This window comes from Nipponia nippon, unplaced genomic scaffold, assembly GCF_047370975.1.
Source record: "Nipponia nippon isolate SJK-2023a ecotype South Korea unplaced genomic scaffold, ASM4737097v1 scaffold_18, whole genome shotgun sequence".
Taxonomy (NCBI): Eukaryota; Metazoa; Chordata; class Aves; order Pelecaniformes; family Threskiornithidae; genus Nipponia; species Nipponia nippon.
Window position 1 is genome coordinate 2379243 of NW_028262334.1, and position 19121 is coordinate 2398363.

Consider the following 19121-nt stretch of genomic DNA (forward strand, 5'->3'; position numbering starts at 1 on the left):
CTAAGGCGAAGTGAGACAACAAAGCCAGGAAAAAAACAGTACACCTGAGGGATTTCTTGTTCTTCACTTTGTGTCTAATCACCCTCAGAGCACTCAACAGCTGTCCTGGGGAGAGGAATAAAGTCTCTATCCTCTCTGCTGAACAGCGTGTCTACATCATGTAGGCAAATATAAAATAAGCTCTGCTGCACTCCAAAGCAGCCAGAAGCCACACAAGAGTGCCAAGCCGGAGCTGGCACACTCCATCTCTAAACAGGGATTACAACTCACACCTGGCACTGCGCTAACCACACAGCTTCCCACATCTGCCCGATCGGTTGTGTGGTTCTATCTCCTGAGCAGCAAGCCAGCTGCAGAAGGAAAGATACTGAAATTCTGAAACAAAGAGATAAAAATCCCAGATGACCAGAGGTTAGAGCAGGGAATGAAAGCAACAGCAAGTAGAATGTCAGTTCTTTATTACAAAACGAGGTACCTTCTGTAAAAGCCCACAAAATTTGAGTGCAATGAAGTACTTAAACAGGAAGAAAGAGGTGAAGGTCTTGTGGTTGTCACCACATACTCGAAAACTTTTCTCATCGCACCAAATCACTCCTCTGACTGCTTTTTGTTGGATACTGTACTGCAAGATCACCACACTCATTCTTTAATCTTTCAGTCCAATATACTTACCTCTTACTAATAAACACGTCATTTAAGACTCCACAATATATATTAGAGCTACTAGCATTTGAATTTGATTATCATACTTCAGAAATACAGTTAACAGATTGGAAATCTCTCTAAAGCTCAATAGAGCACACGGTTCTGTGTTAATTAACAGAGCCTTATCTTTTATTCTTCTTGCACAGAAAACTAGATAATATTAAGGGAATTTGCAATCTGGGGTACAAGGACTGGGGGACAGGATCCCATACATGCAAGCATTTTCATGGAAGGTAAAGCAACACTAGCTGCAGTCATATGGAGAAGCCTCTCAGACTGATGATTTTCTTCCTCTGCAAGTGGCCAAACACACTATTTTACAGTTTTCTAATTCCACCTAATAGTTTAAGTAATTATTAAGCACAATGAATTGAAATATAGGCTAACTTCTCTGAACAGGGTTAACAAGTTACAGATCCAGCCTCTTCACGATGCATTGGTTATACAGTCAGCAGTCAGGCCTCCAAAAGTAACAGGCAGCAAACGGGCAACTCTGCTCCCTGTTCCAATGATAACACGTTCCTGTGTAACATTTTATACTGTAGGACAAATATACCTGCTCCTCTTCAATTCTGCGCTGTAGCGTTTCAATGTAGTGCTGTACTGCCATGTAAATAAATCTGTACTGGGCTTCTGTCTGAACCATTCCTGACCGTTGTGATCTCACCATCTGAATGGTCTTTGGAACATCAATATCACAGTCCACACCTAGGAAGAATCATTATAATGTTAAGAACAATGAAATAAACTTTGTCTTTGGAGGAAAGATTGGCCTCATCTTCCAGCAGAACACAGCATAGTTGAATGATCTTGCAATAAGCAAGATTGCTAACGTTTAACACAGAGGATTTGTCCTTGACTACTAATACACAGATCTGTAGAACTGTAGCATAACGTGGAAAACTGTCCTGGGGGAGAAAACTGCATCACTTCACACTGTTCCAAGACAACTTTAAATGCAACCTAGCTCAACATACATGCTGAGTTAGTGTTTATGGCAGTTTATACATAAATACAACACCATTCTCTGAAAACAAGTTACTCAAATTCAGCGTGCATGAGTACATTGACAGCCACACACTCATGAATGACCTTAGAAGAAAAATAAATAATAAAAATAATAAGAAGAAAAACATAATCAGACTCCTGGCTGATCCTCAGCTGAAAGTTTTCATTACACTGAACTGGAGCAGGGTTTCAGCACTTTGATTCCAGCTAAGTCAAGAGGAATAAGCAAGTCCTTTCTATGCCAAACACACACGTCTACTTTGTAGCATCACTAGAATCCTCTATTCCATCAACACTCCTGTTTTACTGCGATGTATCTGTCAATGTCCCACAGGAAAATAAAGGCGGGGGGGAACCTACCTTTTTCTCTGATTATGTCAATAAGAATATCAATCACAATGAAAGTTCCTGTTCGCCCAATCCCAGCACTGTAAAAAGAGAAGGGGAAAAAAAGTTAATTGTTTTGCTCTTTTTGAACAGACACCAAAACACTAACAGAAGTAAGAGTCCAATATTAATAGACATTAGATCTCCAAATTATAGCCAGAGTCAAACCAAGCCACAGAGCCAAAAGTAACTAGAGACCTAATCAACTTAACATGGAAGAGACAGAAGATGTAACAGCGCTCTGTACCTCAGCGTTTATTAACATCCTTGAATCAGAAAAAAACTACAAGGTCTAATATAACGTTTCCTTGCCTTATAAAAAGTATCTCATTTATAAGCCGAGACTGAGGAGAGAGCACTCACGGGAGGTGGGATGGGACACTAGAATTCCCATGATCCCGCAATCTGAAATGCATCTAGCCAAGACTGGCACCACCTTCTCACACAACATCAGAAATTTTTATTCATACAGACATGCACACTCTCAAAAGACAGCTTAGGGGGAAGTTGTCATCTTTTAAAGTTTTCAGCTCCCCCCGCCAAAAAGGAGAAAAAAAAAAAAGGATCCAACAGAACTCCAAAGGCATAGAGAGCAGTACCAAGAGAGGCATAGTGCATCACTGTACCTGCAGTGGACCACAACTGGTCCTGCATCAGAAATGCTCTCCTGCTTGTGATGCACCTCCTCTAGAAAGTCTAGTACACCACCAGGGTCACTTGGGACTCCATGATCAGGCCAAGTTCTGAAGTGATATTGCCAGACTGTTCTCTCTGTGTTCCCCTAGAAGGAAAACGCCAACATGTGAAAACAAAATCCTTCAGATCAAAACCCAGCTAAAAGCATTTATGTGGCAAAGTTGAGTCAGATCAGAAGGTGGCATATCCAACCTGCTGCTCAGTATCCATGGCACCCCAACTCTCTTAAAGGAGGGAGCAAGTCACACTTCTTCCTGGCCTCACAAGTCAATCACACCACCTGCTTCCTCAGCTCCCTCTTTCTCATGCAGTTGTTTCCAAGAACATTTCCATCTTCACCTTTAGAAGCCATGGCAAAGTTCTGTCTGAGGGTGACCAACAGCAAGGGACCTTCATCTGCCATACTCATCATTCACACCTAGTGGCACTTACCTTACACGCTTCTTCCCACTCAGTTCCATCCCATGGGCATACCAATCTAAGACATCCTGCTTATTTGCTTCTTACACCATTTGTTTTGCACCCCGATCCAATTTGTTCCTTAAGAAGGAAATGCTATTTCCACACTAGTTAACTGTTTCCTTCCTCATCTTTTGTATTCCTTCCCTCAAGTGTTCTTTCTATATACTGGACCCACACACAACTATTTTCTTCTAGTGCAACCATCTCCGTGAAAGGGAGCAAATGCCTAGCTAGACTTGAGCGTGATTACTTCAAAGCATTGTCCCTTTCCAGAGTTCCTCAAAGCTCTGCAGATGTCCATCTTCTGCCAAAAAGTGCTTAGGTACATGAATCTTCAATTATCCCAAGAACAAAGAGAAAGATGTATGGAACTAAACTTGGAGCTTCAAAGAAAGAGACAGGGCTCAATTTATTAATCTCTTAGTGCTTTTATTGATTCCAAAGAAACAGTCTATTTCTGCAATTTTTTTTTGTGATCTGCAACCTAAATTAAAAGGACAGAGTTACTAACATACTTACTTGCCCAACTTTAGAAAGCTTAAGTTCTCTTAGTGTGTAATCGTGTGCCGCACTCTCCTTAACATTCCTAACACGCATAACACCGTACTCCTTTAGGGAATATTCATCAGGCCAGTACTTGACACACTTACTCTGGGGGGGAAAAAAAAAAAAAAAAGTAATCAGTAAGAAGAAAGGCTGGTTCGTAAACTGGTTAACAAACACATTTCTGAACTTTCATTTCTGAATACATAGAGGACAGTTACTAGTGCCAACTGGACAGCTAGCTGACAAGGTGAAGTACATTTTAGGGGGAAGTTTCTCTTCCCCATAACAAACACCAGATGACTTCAGACAAACAGGTACAGGCAATGTCTCCTTTTAACAGCTTTCGTGATCATCTTAGTACCTGCTTTGCCTTGAGAGTTTCAGAACCCGGAGATTAAAATACTCTTACTTGTATCTCCACCCAACTACGGGTTTCAAAATACTGAGAATTTCCAGTGGAATGCTGTACCCTTACAGGCTATTCTACAATCAAAACCCAACCACCTGCAAAATAAATACAAGTCAAAGGCATAAGCCATTTTTAGCAGAAATGAAACTTGGACGCTTGCTTTTTCATCACTTGGAGCAGAAAGCACTAACATAGCTCTCTAATTCAATCACCAAAGCAACAAAGAACTGCTCCCTATGGCAGGGGACTGAAGCCTCCTGTGTCTGTAGGTTTTGAAATCCAGAGCTTTTGGTGTGCTGCTTCACTCTCAAGATTATCTTTGGCCCGGGATATATTCCATCCACTGAAGAACTGATTCACCTATTACTACTTGCATTTGGTTCCTGTAAAAGCTTAGGAAAGAGCGAACTCCTGTTAGTCTGTGAACGTCATACAAGTCCACACAGTATCAAATGAGATATTATAGTGGGTACATAGATGCAGCTTCCAGCAACAGCAAATGCAGACTAAACACCGAGTACTACAGAGAAACATTTCCTATGTGCAGTTACTACTGCATATTTACGAGAAAACAGAGCAACAAGAAAGTTCCTTCTGCCAACACAAGATACAGTAAGAGATGATCGAACACGTGCGTTCCAGCCTACTTAGGCAACAAGATGCTTTTCTGTTACTTTTGCCCTTCTTTCCCTGCCGTCTCCAAAAAGGTACAAGCTAAAGAAAAGATGTTGATCTTAGCGTATGCCAACATAACTTGCAGTTTCAACACAGCACTCTGAACACAAGAGCAGCTGGTACAGCAAGTCTGAACAGTAACACACGATGTTAAAACAAGCTTTAGTCTGACAGAGGGGATGCATGTATTATCAGCTCAGTGGACTGCCTCCAAAACACCACTATTTTAATTTGTAAGTATTCTTATTACTGCTTCTACAGTGCACTCTAAAGCATATTCAGAACTCTGTGCGGATCTGAGATGTTTCAAAGTTCCTCACTTCCTTAGGCAACATGCTCTTGAAGTCATCTCTGATGTAGAGGTTTCTCTCCTTCCTGCAGATCTGAAAGCACCTTGGCCTGAGATAAAAAAGCTTTTATATCAGGACTGTTATTTGCAATTCTGGAAGAAGTGAAATAGGCATCAAGAAAAAAAAGAAGAAAGAAAAAAAAAAAAAATCAATGCATCCAGCACTGATTAAGTAATCAAACATTTTAATGTTTTATACAGCTGGGGCATAGAAAACAGGCTTAGCAAAACTTGGAAAGAATCATGGAGAAACTGCAGAGGAACACAGGCCATTCTGTAGGTCGTCAAAAAAAAAAAAAAAAAAAAAAAAAAAGAAAGAAAGGGTATTAGGTGTATTCAAGTCAATTCTTCCAAAGCAACCCTGTAATTTATTTCTCTTCTTCCAAGAGAAAGATCTAAGAGGGAGGTCACTGGAAAGGGGTAGCTTCTCCCTCCTTCAGTTCATTCTCAGGAAGGAAACACAAATCATGCCCCTTTATAAAGGCGATGAATGGGCAAAAGTTTACAAAGCCTAAAAAAAAAAAAAATAAATCCACAAGACAGCATCTAATGGTTTTTAAAAACACCACTAATGGCAGCTTTGATACCTAGATTAGGAAGATAAGCCCATAAAGTCTACTGCTATTTGTCTTCAGTGCATATACACAAAGCCTCTTTTTTTTGTGGCAGTGATAAGGAACCCCCACAATTACCAGTCACCCATAGAAAAACATTAGCTATACTTCAATTTTTTTTTCAAAAGTGACGCTCATCTAACAATAGCTTTCCATTCAGAAACAGATCCTCGCATTACTGAAAAAGGTAGACAACGGTACGTGGAAAAAGCAGAGAAACTTTAAAAAAAAAAATAAAAAGAGAACAGAAACTCTTTACCAAACAGAAAAAAGATCAGAAGCAACACATTCCAAAGATAAAACTACACTATACACAGGAAGCGGTACGTGACTGTTGCCAGAATATCAGTATTCAACTATTTCCTATTCTTTCCTGCCATATGTCATTAGAACCCAGAAACAAAGTAATAGCCTCAGATTTGCCCGAAGACAGCGAATAAGACAAGATCTCTGCACTTTAAAGGGAAAATGGAGGTTCTTGGGATACTCCACTGCAGGAAAATTTCCTCTTTCAGAGCATTAAATACTGCCAGAGCAGTTCACAAGGGGCTCGCAGATTCCTGAGGCTGAACAGGCAGCTGTCTTTACGCAGAACAGGGCAGGCAAAGGACCTGACTTTAGGAACAAAAGTGCTAAATCACGCCTGGTTGAGGGATTCCTAACCAGGTACAGTTCCAGTTGTAATCGCTAGCTCAGCATGTAATAAGAATGTTATCAAATTCAAGCACAGAAAGTAAACCCAGAAGAGAGAACAACATTCTAGTAGAGTCCAGCAAACGTGACTTGAATGCGGTGAACCTGGGGCAATAACTTCCACATTATATTGTAGTTTTTAGGTAAGAAGCAATATTATCTAAATTCATTCTTATAAAGTCCCACAATTCTGCTTTTCTATTAAAGTCTATACAAACTTGGTAAGCTAAAATAAATGGCAATACTTTTGTTACAGGAACAGGGATTTTACCCCTTCAAGTACGCAGAATGCTGGTTTGGCTACATGTTGCATTCCAGTGCCTCATTCCCTGAATAACTTTAAAATACATAGATTCACATTCAGTAGCTAAAATTTAAACAGTCAACCCTTAAAAAAGGGAGGCCTGATGATATGACAGGAGTGTACCCTCAATTCCCACAGGCACCAACAAAAAAGGACACTCAGCACCTTCCAGGTCTCCAGAAACAGTGGTGGCACACCGGATTTCAGCATATAAATCAATATAACCAAGTCAGTTTAGTCCTTGCTTACATTCAAGTGCCACGACCTTTCCTAAGGGCAGTTTCAGAGTCTGTTTTTACCTTTCCTCTTTCAACTTCTTTTGTTGTCATAACAATAACTCGAGAATTCTCCTGGAACACCATCCTCCAAAAATCATTCACCGTATTCTGTAGGCAACCTTGAGTAGCAATGTAGCTTTTTTTTGGCTTTGAGTTGTTGCACTTGGTTTCAAACTCAGGCTAGAGAAAAAACAATTTAACAAATGGTGAAAAATGGTTACAAGACTAACTTGGATTTAGGTGAGTACGTTAAAGAGTAGACATGGGCTGTGCCAACAAGATTCCTGTAGGTAGAAGTGTACTTACCATAATAATATTAGCATTGATATAGTCTGAAACAGGTTCATTTGGATCACCATCATGTAGAACAACTCTGGTATGATCAACTGGAAGAATATATATGTACGTTAAGCACTTGCATCTCACAGTTGTGAACACACAGCTATTTTTAAACATCCCACAGACAGGTACATTTCTTACTGCTACCAGAAGTTATTAAGTTATCAAAGTCACTAAGTTAGCGGCTAGAATATTCAACCTTTCCTCTTTTGCCGTTTCTTAAAACAAGCGGCCAATTCATAACAAGCTAGATCAAAGTAAGTGTTCGTGAACCCTAGGAACTCATGAGTACACGGACAGTCAAGCACTAAGTCAAGGCAAATGGCCGCTGGATTTGCACCATGCAGTTCTGTACCACAAATTAATCCTCTTAAATTTAAGCATTCCAGTTTGCTGAGTAACAGTTTAGGGATGTGATGCTTTTAAATGAAAGCTGAAGATAAAAACAGTATTTGGGAATCAAAATATTAGTATCTACAAAGTGCAAATGTTTGAAGACAAATTGGAAATTGCATGGGCTAACACTGACAACATAAGAGGGGAAATTATCACTGAAGAGAAGAAAAAGCACAGTGGTGATTAATTAACCCTGTATTTATGAGTTAAGAAAATAAAGCATAGGAAAGTAGGAAGCTTACATTATAATGAAAGAAATCAATACTTACAGGGTAAAATGTTTTTGTATCTATTTTTGTTTTTGTTTTCCTGACGCTGACCTTCTTTACGACTATAGAGAAGTTTGCATTCCTGCTGCTGTAAAGTCTAAATGAAAACAGCACAAATAACTGGTTTTAATAAAAGCAGTATGGACTGTTTCACCGTCATTATAGCGAACCTTTCTCACAAAAATGATAATATTTGATTATAATGCCAGATGGTCAGAGAAAGAGAGAGAGGTACTGGATTTCCCCATTCAGACTTAGTACAACATTGCTTCCAAGGTACATAAGAAACACAGGAGCACGAGTGACAAGGCAATCTATTTTTCACCTGATAATTATAAACACCTATGAATTCAAAGCTTCTTTAAACCACAAACTACAACCAGCAAGTCCCTCATGATACTGTTCTGACCAAGCAGACCCAAGTTGGTCCCTTAAAGCTTTTAGCTGTAGAACACTGCGCAAGGAAAACAGAACTGGTTACAAAGGACCAGAACAAAAATTTTGTCTGTGGAAATCTGGGCATCTTAAAAGGCAGGCAAAATAAACCAAATAACACAAGCGCCATTGCACAGAGCAGGTCCAAATAAACATTATTTATCACTAGGTCTTTCTAACCAAGCATAGAAGTTAGGAGCTTTAGTACTGATAAAGATTAGTAACTAATGCATTCAAAACATTGCCAGCCTGCAGAGGAGTAAGGCACTTTGTGATCCAGTGCTTCTCTACCTGAGCTGTACTGGATTCCTCCAGGCCTTAGCAGCCTTCTTCCGCTCCTTCAGCTACAGTCTGTAGTAACACTGCTGGAAAGCCCCCAAAACAAGTCCCTGAGATTACGAAGGCTGTGTTACAGCAAGGCCACAAGAGCAGATCCTTGCAAGCTGCAGCCAGACCAACTCTAGACAGCCAAAGAGGAGGAAGGAGCATACGGAAAACCCAACAAAGCACATCAACACAAGCAACTGTATTTAAATATCAAGCACAGTGAAAAGTCCTTCAGCAGTTAGAAGCAGAGTATTAGGAAGATATTCTTGTCTATTCCCCCAGAAGAGAAGTCCACATGGGAATGCTACAGTATTTTCAAAGGTATGGATGAGACAGGTAAAATGCCAACGCACGACCCACCACCCCAGTCATGTAGGACTTTAAGTGCTCTAATTATTCTCTTCTACCAACATAAGGCCATTTCACTAAACCGGTACAAAATTTTGCCCAGACTTTCTCATATTACCCTGTTGGGGGAGGAGGGGGGTGCATTAGATAACCACAAACAGGGTTATCCATAAATCATTCCAGTGCAGAAACAACAAATCTGCATGGAGATTTCTCTCGTTGGCCAGGAGCTAATTTCTCAGTGCCTGGTTCACCATTAATACGACAGGGGCAACAGCAATTCCATACTTCACAGCCGTGTTGCTTAGTAGCAAATCCCCTACTTGCAATGAAGCTGGAGGGACCAGAAGCTCGATGTCTTTGCTCCAGGTTTTAATCCCAAAAGCAGTACTGGCCTGACTAAAAGGAACACTCAGGCTTTGGAAGCTGCTCCCCTTGTTATTACCACTCTTAATACTCTTGCAGAGATTGCTTTTACTTTAAAGCTTGGGCATGTCAGGCACATTTCCTCACTTCTATTTCAACCTCTGTTACTACCTCACTTAGTGACCTTAGATAATTAGGCTTGTCCTAAAGACAGGGAAACCACAGAAAGAAAGCAATATAGGAGAGCTGCGAGGCTTCATGCTTGTGAAGCAAAAGAAAACATATCCCCGTAAGGCATTGCTTCCTACTACTAGCGATGGGTGAAACGGCACTTTGCAGTAAGCTCACCTCTTGCCACACTACAAGGGTCTTTCAAGTGCCATTATCACAGAGCACCTTTATATAATATTAACACTTTTGAGTCTCAGCCAAGTGAAACGCCAAGCAAAAGAACCGAAAGCTAAACTTTGCTAGCAGGTTAAAAAATGGAAGCAATTAGGAGTGGGGAAACCATAGCTTCAAACACATCTTCACTTCGTACAGTTAATTATTATTGCTTTGAGCATCCCTGAGGAGAGATCCGTGAGCAGCCACGACTTCTAACAAGCCCATTAAGAGATGTACACAATGCAACAATAAATCTGAAACATAGTCCTCAATTTCACTGCAGCATCCAAGCATTAAGCTCACCAAACAGCCATTTTTCAGAAGCAAAAACATTACAAGGACTGTCAACATTTCTGCCTAGCGGTTCACGGGACAAGAGGTACGTTCTTAAATATGCCTGAAGACAAGTAATTTATAACCACCATCTGGACTGCCAAATCATAAACAGCACAGGCAGAGATCCATGGACAACCTGGAGTTTGCCCCCCTGCCACCAAGGCTGACAGCTATAGCTTACCTGAGGTGAATGAAAAAGCATGACACCGAAACTGCTATGAGATTGCTTCATTTCCAAAAACACAGTGGGGAAAAAAAAAATAAGGTTTAGTGCTGACCTCACTAACAGCAGTGAAGGGGAAAGAAAAGTTGAACATCTCACAGGTAAAATCATTTCCTACATTTACTTTTTCTGTAACACTTCTGGCTTCCTAGCAAATACTCCTCTTCAGGAAAGCCAAAAGACAGGCAAAGACTTTCCTTCTAAGGACCAACTGATAAATCCATTACAAGACAAATTTATTCAATAAAGACCAGAGGTCAGAAAAGAAGTCGTAAGTGTCAAGTAATAGTTCCATCATTTTCACAAATCAACAATCCATTCCTAAAGGCACCGCACAAGAGTGCTTCCCTCCAGAAAAAGAAAAGCAAACAAACATTGATTCACATAGCTTCTAGTAAGCCAGCACCAATTACAAGGAGGGCAAGCCAACAGCACACACTTTTTCCTTTTTATGCCCTCTGAATAAGAGTAAGGTATGCTTGGAGCCTCCAGGGAAGCCATCAGACACCCTTTGCTTGGCTAACTTGCAAATGTATGTTCAGGCTAAACCACACAGTGATCACAGGCACCATCTACACGACTGTGTCATGATATGACAAAGCACACCACTAATCAGTCTTTGCAAAAAGCACTTAATTCCCAGATGCAAGTTTTAGCCACTACAGCAGGTGTGGCTGAACTGCCTGGCTCTTCAGGCTCCGTATCAAAGTTCACGTGTTGAACTCTGCAAGAGAAGCAATTCAAAGGTTGAGGCCAGTTTACCTCCAGGCAAAGTTCACAAGCAATAGATGAAAACTGCTCCCCAGGGGATCCACCACTCTACCGTTAGGGTAAAGCAGAGCCTCAAGTCCTCAGCAACAGCCAGAGCAACCTCTGCTGGCTTGCTCCCCGCTCCAGGTGGGATTCTGACCATTCAGCAGTCCTGGGTCAAGGACTGTCCCCCCGCACTGGGCACAGGGGAAGGGAGAGGAGAAAGCTTAATCCTCATTTTATGATCTCCCCACTGTCATGATCTCACCTTCTTATATTCCACCGACATTCATAGTGAAATGTGTTAACTCTTTGCTAAGACTCTTTTGCTTTTCATGGATTTATTTTTCTCCTCCTGACAACAATCTCAGAGCAGATTAGACAGTACGTTCAGCTAATGAATATGTCTGATCAAAAAAATTTCTTCAAGAATCGTTGCTTTGCAAATCCATCACTATTCAAGAAGTTTCTCAAAATAGCATTACACAGCCAAAACCAGCCTCTCTGCCACAGCTCAGGACTTTCCAGTTTCCTGTTGCCATCTGCTGGTGGAGTTCCAGACTCCACTGTGGTTTTCTTACATGTGTGTGGTATAAACCAGTCCATTATATTTAAGACACTTCTAAAGCTTTTGGCTATGACCATCACGTGCATGCAGCTGTTAAGTGACTCCAGTTGTCAGATGCGTTAGGACCCAAGCTAGACTCAAGTAGTTTGGAATGTGTTGGTTAATGCTCATACTTAATCTCCTCTGCTTGAAAAATCAGCAGTTTCAGCTGTATTTTCTTTCAAACATAAGTAGCTCCCTGAAATCTTTAGGGCTTCAAAGAAGGGGAGAGCTGGGCCGGCACAGCTATGTTACACACACACACGAGGTGCGCAGGTAAGACAGAAGGAAAGGCAATGCTACTTTCTGGGAGGAAAATAGAATTTTGGCTGCAGGCAGAAATGAAACACCCAAACAAAACAAAAATAAATCTCCAGGAGTCCAAGGAATACCTATAACCAATGTTGCTTCATCTCAGAGTGTGCTACCGCTACTGCTCCACAGTAGTTTTAAGGTCCCCAAAAACAGCTATCAAAAAGCCACAAACTCAAGGGCAAGAGCATATATTGACCAAGAAATCAGACTGAGGTTTCCTTAAAGCAACAGTACCCAACCTCCCAAACACAGCAGAGCGCAAACCGAAACATCCTCTGCACTGAGGCATGCAACAGACAGCACGGTGCAATCCGCTTCATATGCACAATACATCTGACATATTCCAACTGCATCAGATACGGCTACTGCACTAGTACTCGGGTCACCAAGAGTAACATATGCTAAGAATTAGTCCTTTGTCTCCAGAAATGTTAATCCGGCCTACAGACCTCTTCCTGTCCACATGAAGAAAAGGAACACAGGAATGAACCTGATTAATTGTCCTGGTGGGCCAGATACAGTTGTACATAAGGCTGGGGTGGATATTCAGGAGGAATTGTGCTAGGTACTGAATGAATAGCCCTGAAAAACATAATTAGCTCTCAGAATCAGGAAAAAAGGCAAATATTTCAATCATTTTACTAGCAGACACAAGAGTGGAACTGGTAAAATTTTAACTCATGCTGTACCTGACACAGGAGATGGGAGCAAGAACAGGGATCTGAAGCGACAGAGGGGGAGATGAGAAAATGCCAGGAAGGCAGTAACAAACCTAACTTTTTAGTAGAGATTTAATACCGTAACACTTGGAATGTAATGAAGTACCTCAAATTCTTCCCAGAAGCCCTGCTTGACTTTATCTGTAGTCTCTGCTAGCTTGCTTAGCTCTCGCACTCTGCTTTCAATCTCTGCAGCATTAATACGGGTAGTATTCAGAGGCTAAGAAAGATACAAATATTAAACAAAGGTATAACAAATGACAACTGTGAGAAGACAGTTAAAACACAAATTCCCTACACTAAGTATATTTTATATAGGCAATTCTAGGATCCAGGCATCTACTTGGACTTCAAAACTTTACAATTTATACAACGAAGGGCAGTGAGAGTAGAGAGGAATGGGGCAGGGAACAATTGCTTTTAGATAAAGTCTCACGGTTGTTCTTCAATACATTAAGTTGTCCCATTTCTGGACTAGTCCTGCAATCCCTATGGACCACAATGAAACCACAAGAAGTTCTGCATGCATCAGAGACACAAGAATCTATCCTTCACAAGCATATAAAAAAATTGTTCCCGTTTAAATGACTGACTTCGTCATCCTGTTTCACAAAGTTTAATTCTTCATTTTTGCATTAGGAAAGAAAAAAAAAAATGATGTCTCACAGAACACATGGAAAAGCCTGCACTTCAACAATATATGCTGAAGGTAACAAAGCTTAGTGGTGTCTTCTCCATTCACTCACCTGCTTGAGTTGCAGTACTGTGCCCAAAGTTTCTACCATAGGGTTCTTCTTGTAATGTTCCACTAGATCTGTCAGAGAGTCAAATTTCTCCCCTCCACCGACATCGTATTTCAGATCCTTGAAAGAGAGATGCTCATCAAAATAAATGCACTTCATATGATGAAGTCTACTCTAATATCATCTTTAGGCTATGCAACATACGAGAAATTCTCTTTAAAACCATATGTAGAAGAATCTAGTAAAATCCTTCTGCTAAGGGATGGTAGAATCTTAATAAAAACAAACACACACACACACACTATGGAGGACATTATCCTTTTCGTCATCTAATTGAAAATCATTTTATCTGCCTTTTCAGGACAGCTGATTCCTTCTGAACTGAGGTTCAGTCAGCTCAAGCAGGCTACCTGAGCTACACAATTAGAATCCAGGAGACAGCCTTGGAAATCAATTCCGATTCCTAAGAGAGTATCATTGGGTCCCGAAAGGCTGGTATTGACTGCCACCATCCCTATTTTAAGAAAGCAATGCTAAGTAATTTTCCTCAATGTCATAAATATTACTTGTAGTTAACTGCAAATCAAAGAGGTTTTCTCAAAAAAAAAGAAAAAAGAAATCTGGTAATTTAGCTTTCACAGTCTTGGTAGGCCATTTCTATCTCCAAACTATTTCTGTTATCGCATTTTAGTTGTTTTTAAACAATTAAGATGCTGGACTGTCTTTTAGGATAACAGAAGAAAAAGAAAATGATAAAATCTGTAATTTTTTTTTTAAAATAGCAACTCATGGGCATATATGAAAATATCAAAATACTATAATTTAATAATACTTCAGAGAAGAACTACCCTATATTAAATTCAAGCTTTAGATTTAAAACCGTTCCTTGGATTCAATACTCAAAATTTTCACAGAAAGTTGATCGTCTATCAGGTCCAACTTTATAAACTGACAGGGGAGAAACAGATATACTCTGATGGATCTCTATTTGTCCAATTACTCGTATTTTTACATAACTTATCCAGGAGACTGCAACTCACTTAAGAAGATTCATGAACGTGAAAGGCCCCATCAGCAGAGGATCTGAGACAGACTTCTGATGCAATCAAAAGCAAATCTATTAGAAGGTACTTGACAGCATAGTATAGTATGACATGATTCAGTCAGGCAAGCAGTCAAAAAAAAATAAAACACTAATAGAATTTTGATGCTATCAAATTAGTCAATTTGATCAAACAGATGATATATAGCACATAGAGTCCCACAGGGAAAGGGGAAACGCATTTAGCGCTCTGTCGCGAAGTGCAAGATGGCCCTCCTGTTAGAATAAACCCACCGCCCATGGAAGTAGCCCTGTTACAGCAGCTCGTGCTTCATCATACCTGGCAGTGAATCATGACATGTGTCACTTTAGATTTCCCATCATTACTCTCTCCTTTATCATCTCCTGTCCGGACAGAAAGAACAAAGTCCCCAGGGTGGCTTTGACTCTCACGCACAAGAAAGCTTCCATGTTTTCCTTTTTCTGTTAATAGTTTTTCAGCTTCTCTTCCAGAGAGATGCCCATGAAACCACCTTTAAATAAAGTAAGATATAGACAGGTACCCTACTTGTCATTCCAGCCATGGCTGAATCCGCTTGTTCTAATTATTTATTATAAAGTAAAACGCTTATGTATACTGAAGAACAACGTCCAGGTCTACAGAAAGCCTCAGTTTATAAAAATAAAAGCCAAAACAAGCCTTGGAAGTGTACATGTACATACACATGAGTGATTACAGAGACACTTCAAAGCAAGCACTTCCATAACCACTGAAATTTGCATTTCACGAAGCTTCAAATGAAGCTTTGATTTGGCTCCTTTACAAAGTCCAAATGGATTCCCTGGTGTCCAATAAACATGAGCTTACGCTGCAACCTTTTCCTCAGTCAAGGCATTTGTTCTTTTATTTCCTTCATGATGCACTTTCCTGATAAACCTGTGGGAACTTAGCATCTTTGAGACCTCACCCTTCCCTCACATTAGGAAGTGGACAGGATAATCACATCAATCCCATTTCTTCAAGAAACATGGCCAAAAAGGCAATAATCTTCCCTACTACTGTTAAATACAAGCCATTCTGAGGAGTGAGAGAACTCGTTCTAATATTTTTCCTTGTTTTTTCACTTCTGATAATAAACTAATATCTACTGGTCACAGAGGTTTATTTCTGACATACACATACTTCCTTAGTATGTGTCATGTCTAAAGTCTCAGATTCTCCTTATTAGCCATGCTCCCAAAAACATGAGTTTGAGCAATTCGAGGATTTGCACGTCATTCACTTTCTCATACACAGGCCCACTGCTGGAAAAAATGTATAAAGTTATGCCCAGAAATATACCCGGGAATTCCTTGCGGTAATAACAGCTTCAGCAAGCTTTAGGAGAACTTCTGTGATAAAACATTCTCCCAGTAAAAATAAAGGGAACTATGCCCTCTTTTTTAGTATTGTATCACACCAGGAAGAATGCTGAAGCAAATAGGTTCTGGGGCTTAGATTGTTTTACCTTTAATCATGTTTATTAGGCTACTTTGCAAGTAACCTCACTGGAATGAGCGGGAGCACTTTCAGTACAAGATAATGGCCACCGTCTCATCAAATGGAAGCTGACTGGAGTGTTAATAGGGATAAAACATGCATTTATCAAGAAGTGCACAGACACTGAGGTTTTCACCACTATTTCTCTGACCTTTCAGATGTAGGATCAGCACAGTTCAGTGGATATTTCAACTCTATAACATCTCCATTCTTTTCCTTGAGCTGTCCATGATGTTCCATGTAATACTGGACTAACTCAGCCAACGTAGCAAACTTCTCTCCTCCATAGAGGTCATAGTAGTCTCCTGTGTTCTGGATCTTGATGTGGGTTACAGCTCCAGTTCGTCTAAGATTTGAAACAAAGGAAAAAAAAAAAACCACATAAGTCAGCTGATTTCCAGTCACTTTTATATTTAGTGTTCTGTTGTCTGAGTTAGAGAAATCCATACTTACTTTTGCATCACTTTCCAACTGAAATATTGCAGAATAGCTAAGCTAGTGCACCTCTGAAGTGTGCTTCAGCCACGTTTCAGTGGCTTGCAAGAAGGGGAAGTGGCTGTCCAACAGTCAGGAAGAACAGGAAAAAAAAACTTAATTCCATAACAAAGGAATCCTTGAAGCCTCACGATCTCCAGTAGAAATCCCTCACACCCCTAAGAATTGCACACCCTAGCACAAGGGGTAGAGGGGTGAGGAGAGAAGAATTCATCATTCTCAAGACACCCATCGGAGCTTGTTTGCTGCTTTCCCTAGAATCTCACACTAACTGCTAAGATCTCTCCTTCAGTAAACAGTTGCCTTTGCCTGATGTAAATCATTTGCTCCCACAGTCTCTAGTATTAACGAAGAACAGCTCTCTGAAAGAGTCCCCTTCTGTTCAACAACGCCCATTATCTCAAAGGTATCCAAGCAGCATTATTCTTATCACCAATCCCACTTTTCCCTTTTCCTTTATTTACTTCCACTTGCCGTCCTTTCCCCATCCCTACCACTACACACACAGTGTCGGGGACAAGTGTCACAAAAGGCCTAATTTGGAAGCTGAAATAGCACCACAGTTGTCCTTAAAAACTTGCTGTCTTTTCCTGTAAGAAGAGAATTCGGATAGCATTTTCTCGCATACATTTGATCAGTAATTCATATCATCTCTGCTACTTTCAGATGGTTATCGAATAGATTTTTAAAGGGCTAAAAGTAATGCTATTATGAATCTACTTCTGCTTCCCCTTAACTTTTTCTGTCTCTCTGCAGAATCAGAATTCACCATCCCTCCAACCTATAGTTTCCTCAAGTTGGGTAAAAGTATTTGAGAACCTCTTCACGGAAAATGGGAGTAAAAAAAAAAAAAAAAGAGGGGAGAAGAGTGAACAACAGACTAAAAAGTGATTCGTGCATTCTTTCACCTCTTACAAGTAGTTCATTTACAACTCTTTCCCATAGAACAGCATCAAACGCAGACTCTTATCAATCTGGGGAGAAAGACAAAAAGAATTTAAACTTACCTAACGGAGAGCGTAAAGTCTCCTGGGTTACTTTTGCTGGGCCGTGCCAAAAAACTGCCATCAACTCCTCTCGTTAGCAGTAGGTTTTCTGCCTCCACCCCAGTAATATTTGGATGAAACCATCTATAAAAGGTTAAAAATAAAGAGTGTTAATAAATTAATAGAAGAACTTCTGGTTTTCAGAGTTAACTTACATGACAAGACTAAACAATCCAACAGCTTCAAAACCAGGAAGTACTGAATTTTGTTCCTAAATTAATAAGAATATCTATCTTAGCAGAAAGCATAAATTGTTCATTTCATATTACCTTGCAATTTTACATATTGGTAAGAGATGCTTTGTAAGTGAAAGAGATACAGCCATACATATTCAGACTGCTTGGATTAAAATGATATCAAGGAAAGGTGTACAGTATAAACAGAGACCACAAGTCACGCATTTTCCTTACTCCTGGAAGACAGGACACACAAACAAACTGAAGTACAATCAGGAAAAACACTTAACATCCAAAGTGACACTTGACAACACTTTAAAAGGTTAAAAATTTAACAAAACCTCATGCTTTAGGGCACAGGCTGACCACCAGCTGACAGGGGTCAGGAAGGAACTTCACTTGTGGACAACCTATTCAGTCGCCCAGTCTTTTTCCACCTTCCACAAGAGAACGGGGTGCTGAGCGCTGCCAGACACAAAAGCACTGCTCTCGTCTTCTAACTACCATGGCAATTTCTCTGGTCCGAATATATCCCGCTTAAATACAAACACCGCGGAATCTCATATTGATATTCACCACCCACGAACAGCCTTGTGAATGACTAATACAGTGCCCTGCCAAAGGAGAGCTGTATATGGTCTATATCTAAGAAGCTCAGTGTCCCCACCTATGGCATTAATTTTTGAGAGACTTATTCTTAGCCATTCAGTTAACACATCTGCGTTTTCTCTTATCTGTAATTGAGGATTTTTATGGCACTCTTGCAGTACTAAGTTACATCTGTGTGTTCTGGATGAAAGGAGTTTTTAATGAGGCACAGTTTTAGAAGACAAACTTAAAAAAAAAAACAAACCCAAACCACCACGCAGCCCAGGGACAGAGATGTGAGCACAGCAACTAAGAACTATTTTAGTGGCTTTGTCAGACTTGTATTTGGCAATTAAAAGATCGCCTTTATTTTTCAGAGTTGCCATAAATCAGACACCACGCAGGGCACAAGTGAAAATGCACATCCATATCTGCAGAAAGAACGCAGGGTACTCCCCTTTGTACACGAGGTTCTGGTTCTCCAAAGTAAAGCGAAACATTAAGGCAAAAGTCTCTGCAACCAATCTCACTACAGATATGAGAGTGCT

At 40.3% G+C, this 19121-nt stretch overlaps 1 protein-coding gene across 2 annotated transcripts in view; it reads right to left on the reverse strand.

The window, feature by feature from the left end:
- The window catches only part of PTPN11 (protein tyrosine phosphatase non-receptor type 11), a 30630-nt gene that overhangs the window by 7581 nt on the left and 3928 nt on the right, over positions 1–19121 (reverse strand). The window contains exons 2-14 of one of the 2 annotated variants that reach the window (XM_087754371.1): positions 17771–17893; positions 16722–16824; positions 16420–16614; positions 15069–15261; positions 13690–13806; positions 13050–13163; positions 8131–8227; positions 7433–7512; positions 7148–7306; positions 3778–3909; positions 2727–2881; positions 2074–2141; positions 1262–1413 (exon numbers count right to left, since the gene is read on the reverse strand). In XM_087754371.1, the coding sequence (XP_087610497.1) occupies positions 1262–1413; positions 2074–2141; positions 2727–2881; positions 3778–3909; positions 7148–7306; positions 7433–7512; positions 8131–8227; positions 13050–13163; positions 13690–13806; positions 15069–15261; positions 16420–16614; positions 16722–16729 (1470 nt within the window). In that variant the 5' untranslated portion in view covers positions 16730–16824; positions 17771–17893. The remainder of the gene's footprint in view (positions 1–1261; positions 1414–2073; positions 2142–2726; positions 2882–3777; positions 3910–7147; positions 7307–7432; positions 7513–8130; positions 8228–13049; positions 13164–13689; positions 13807–15068; positions 15262–16419; positions 16615–16721; positions 16825–17770; positions 17894–19121) is intronic. The other variant, XM_087754368.1, reaches the window with a different exon arrangement.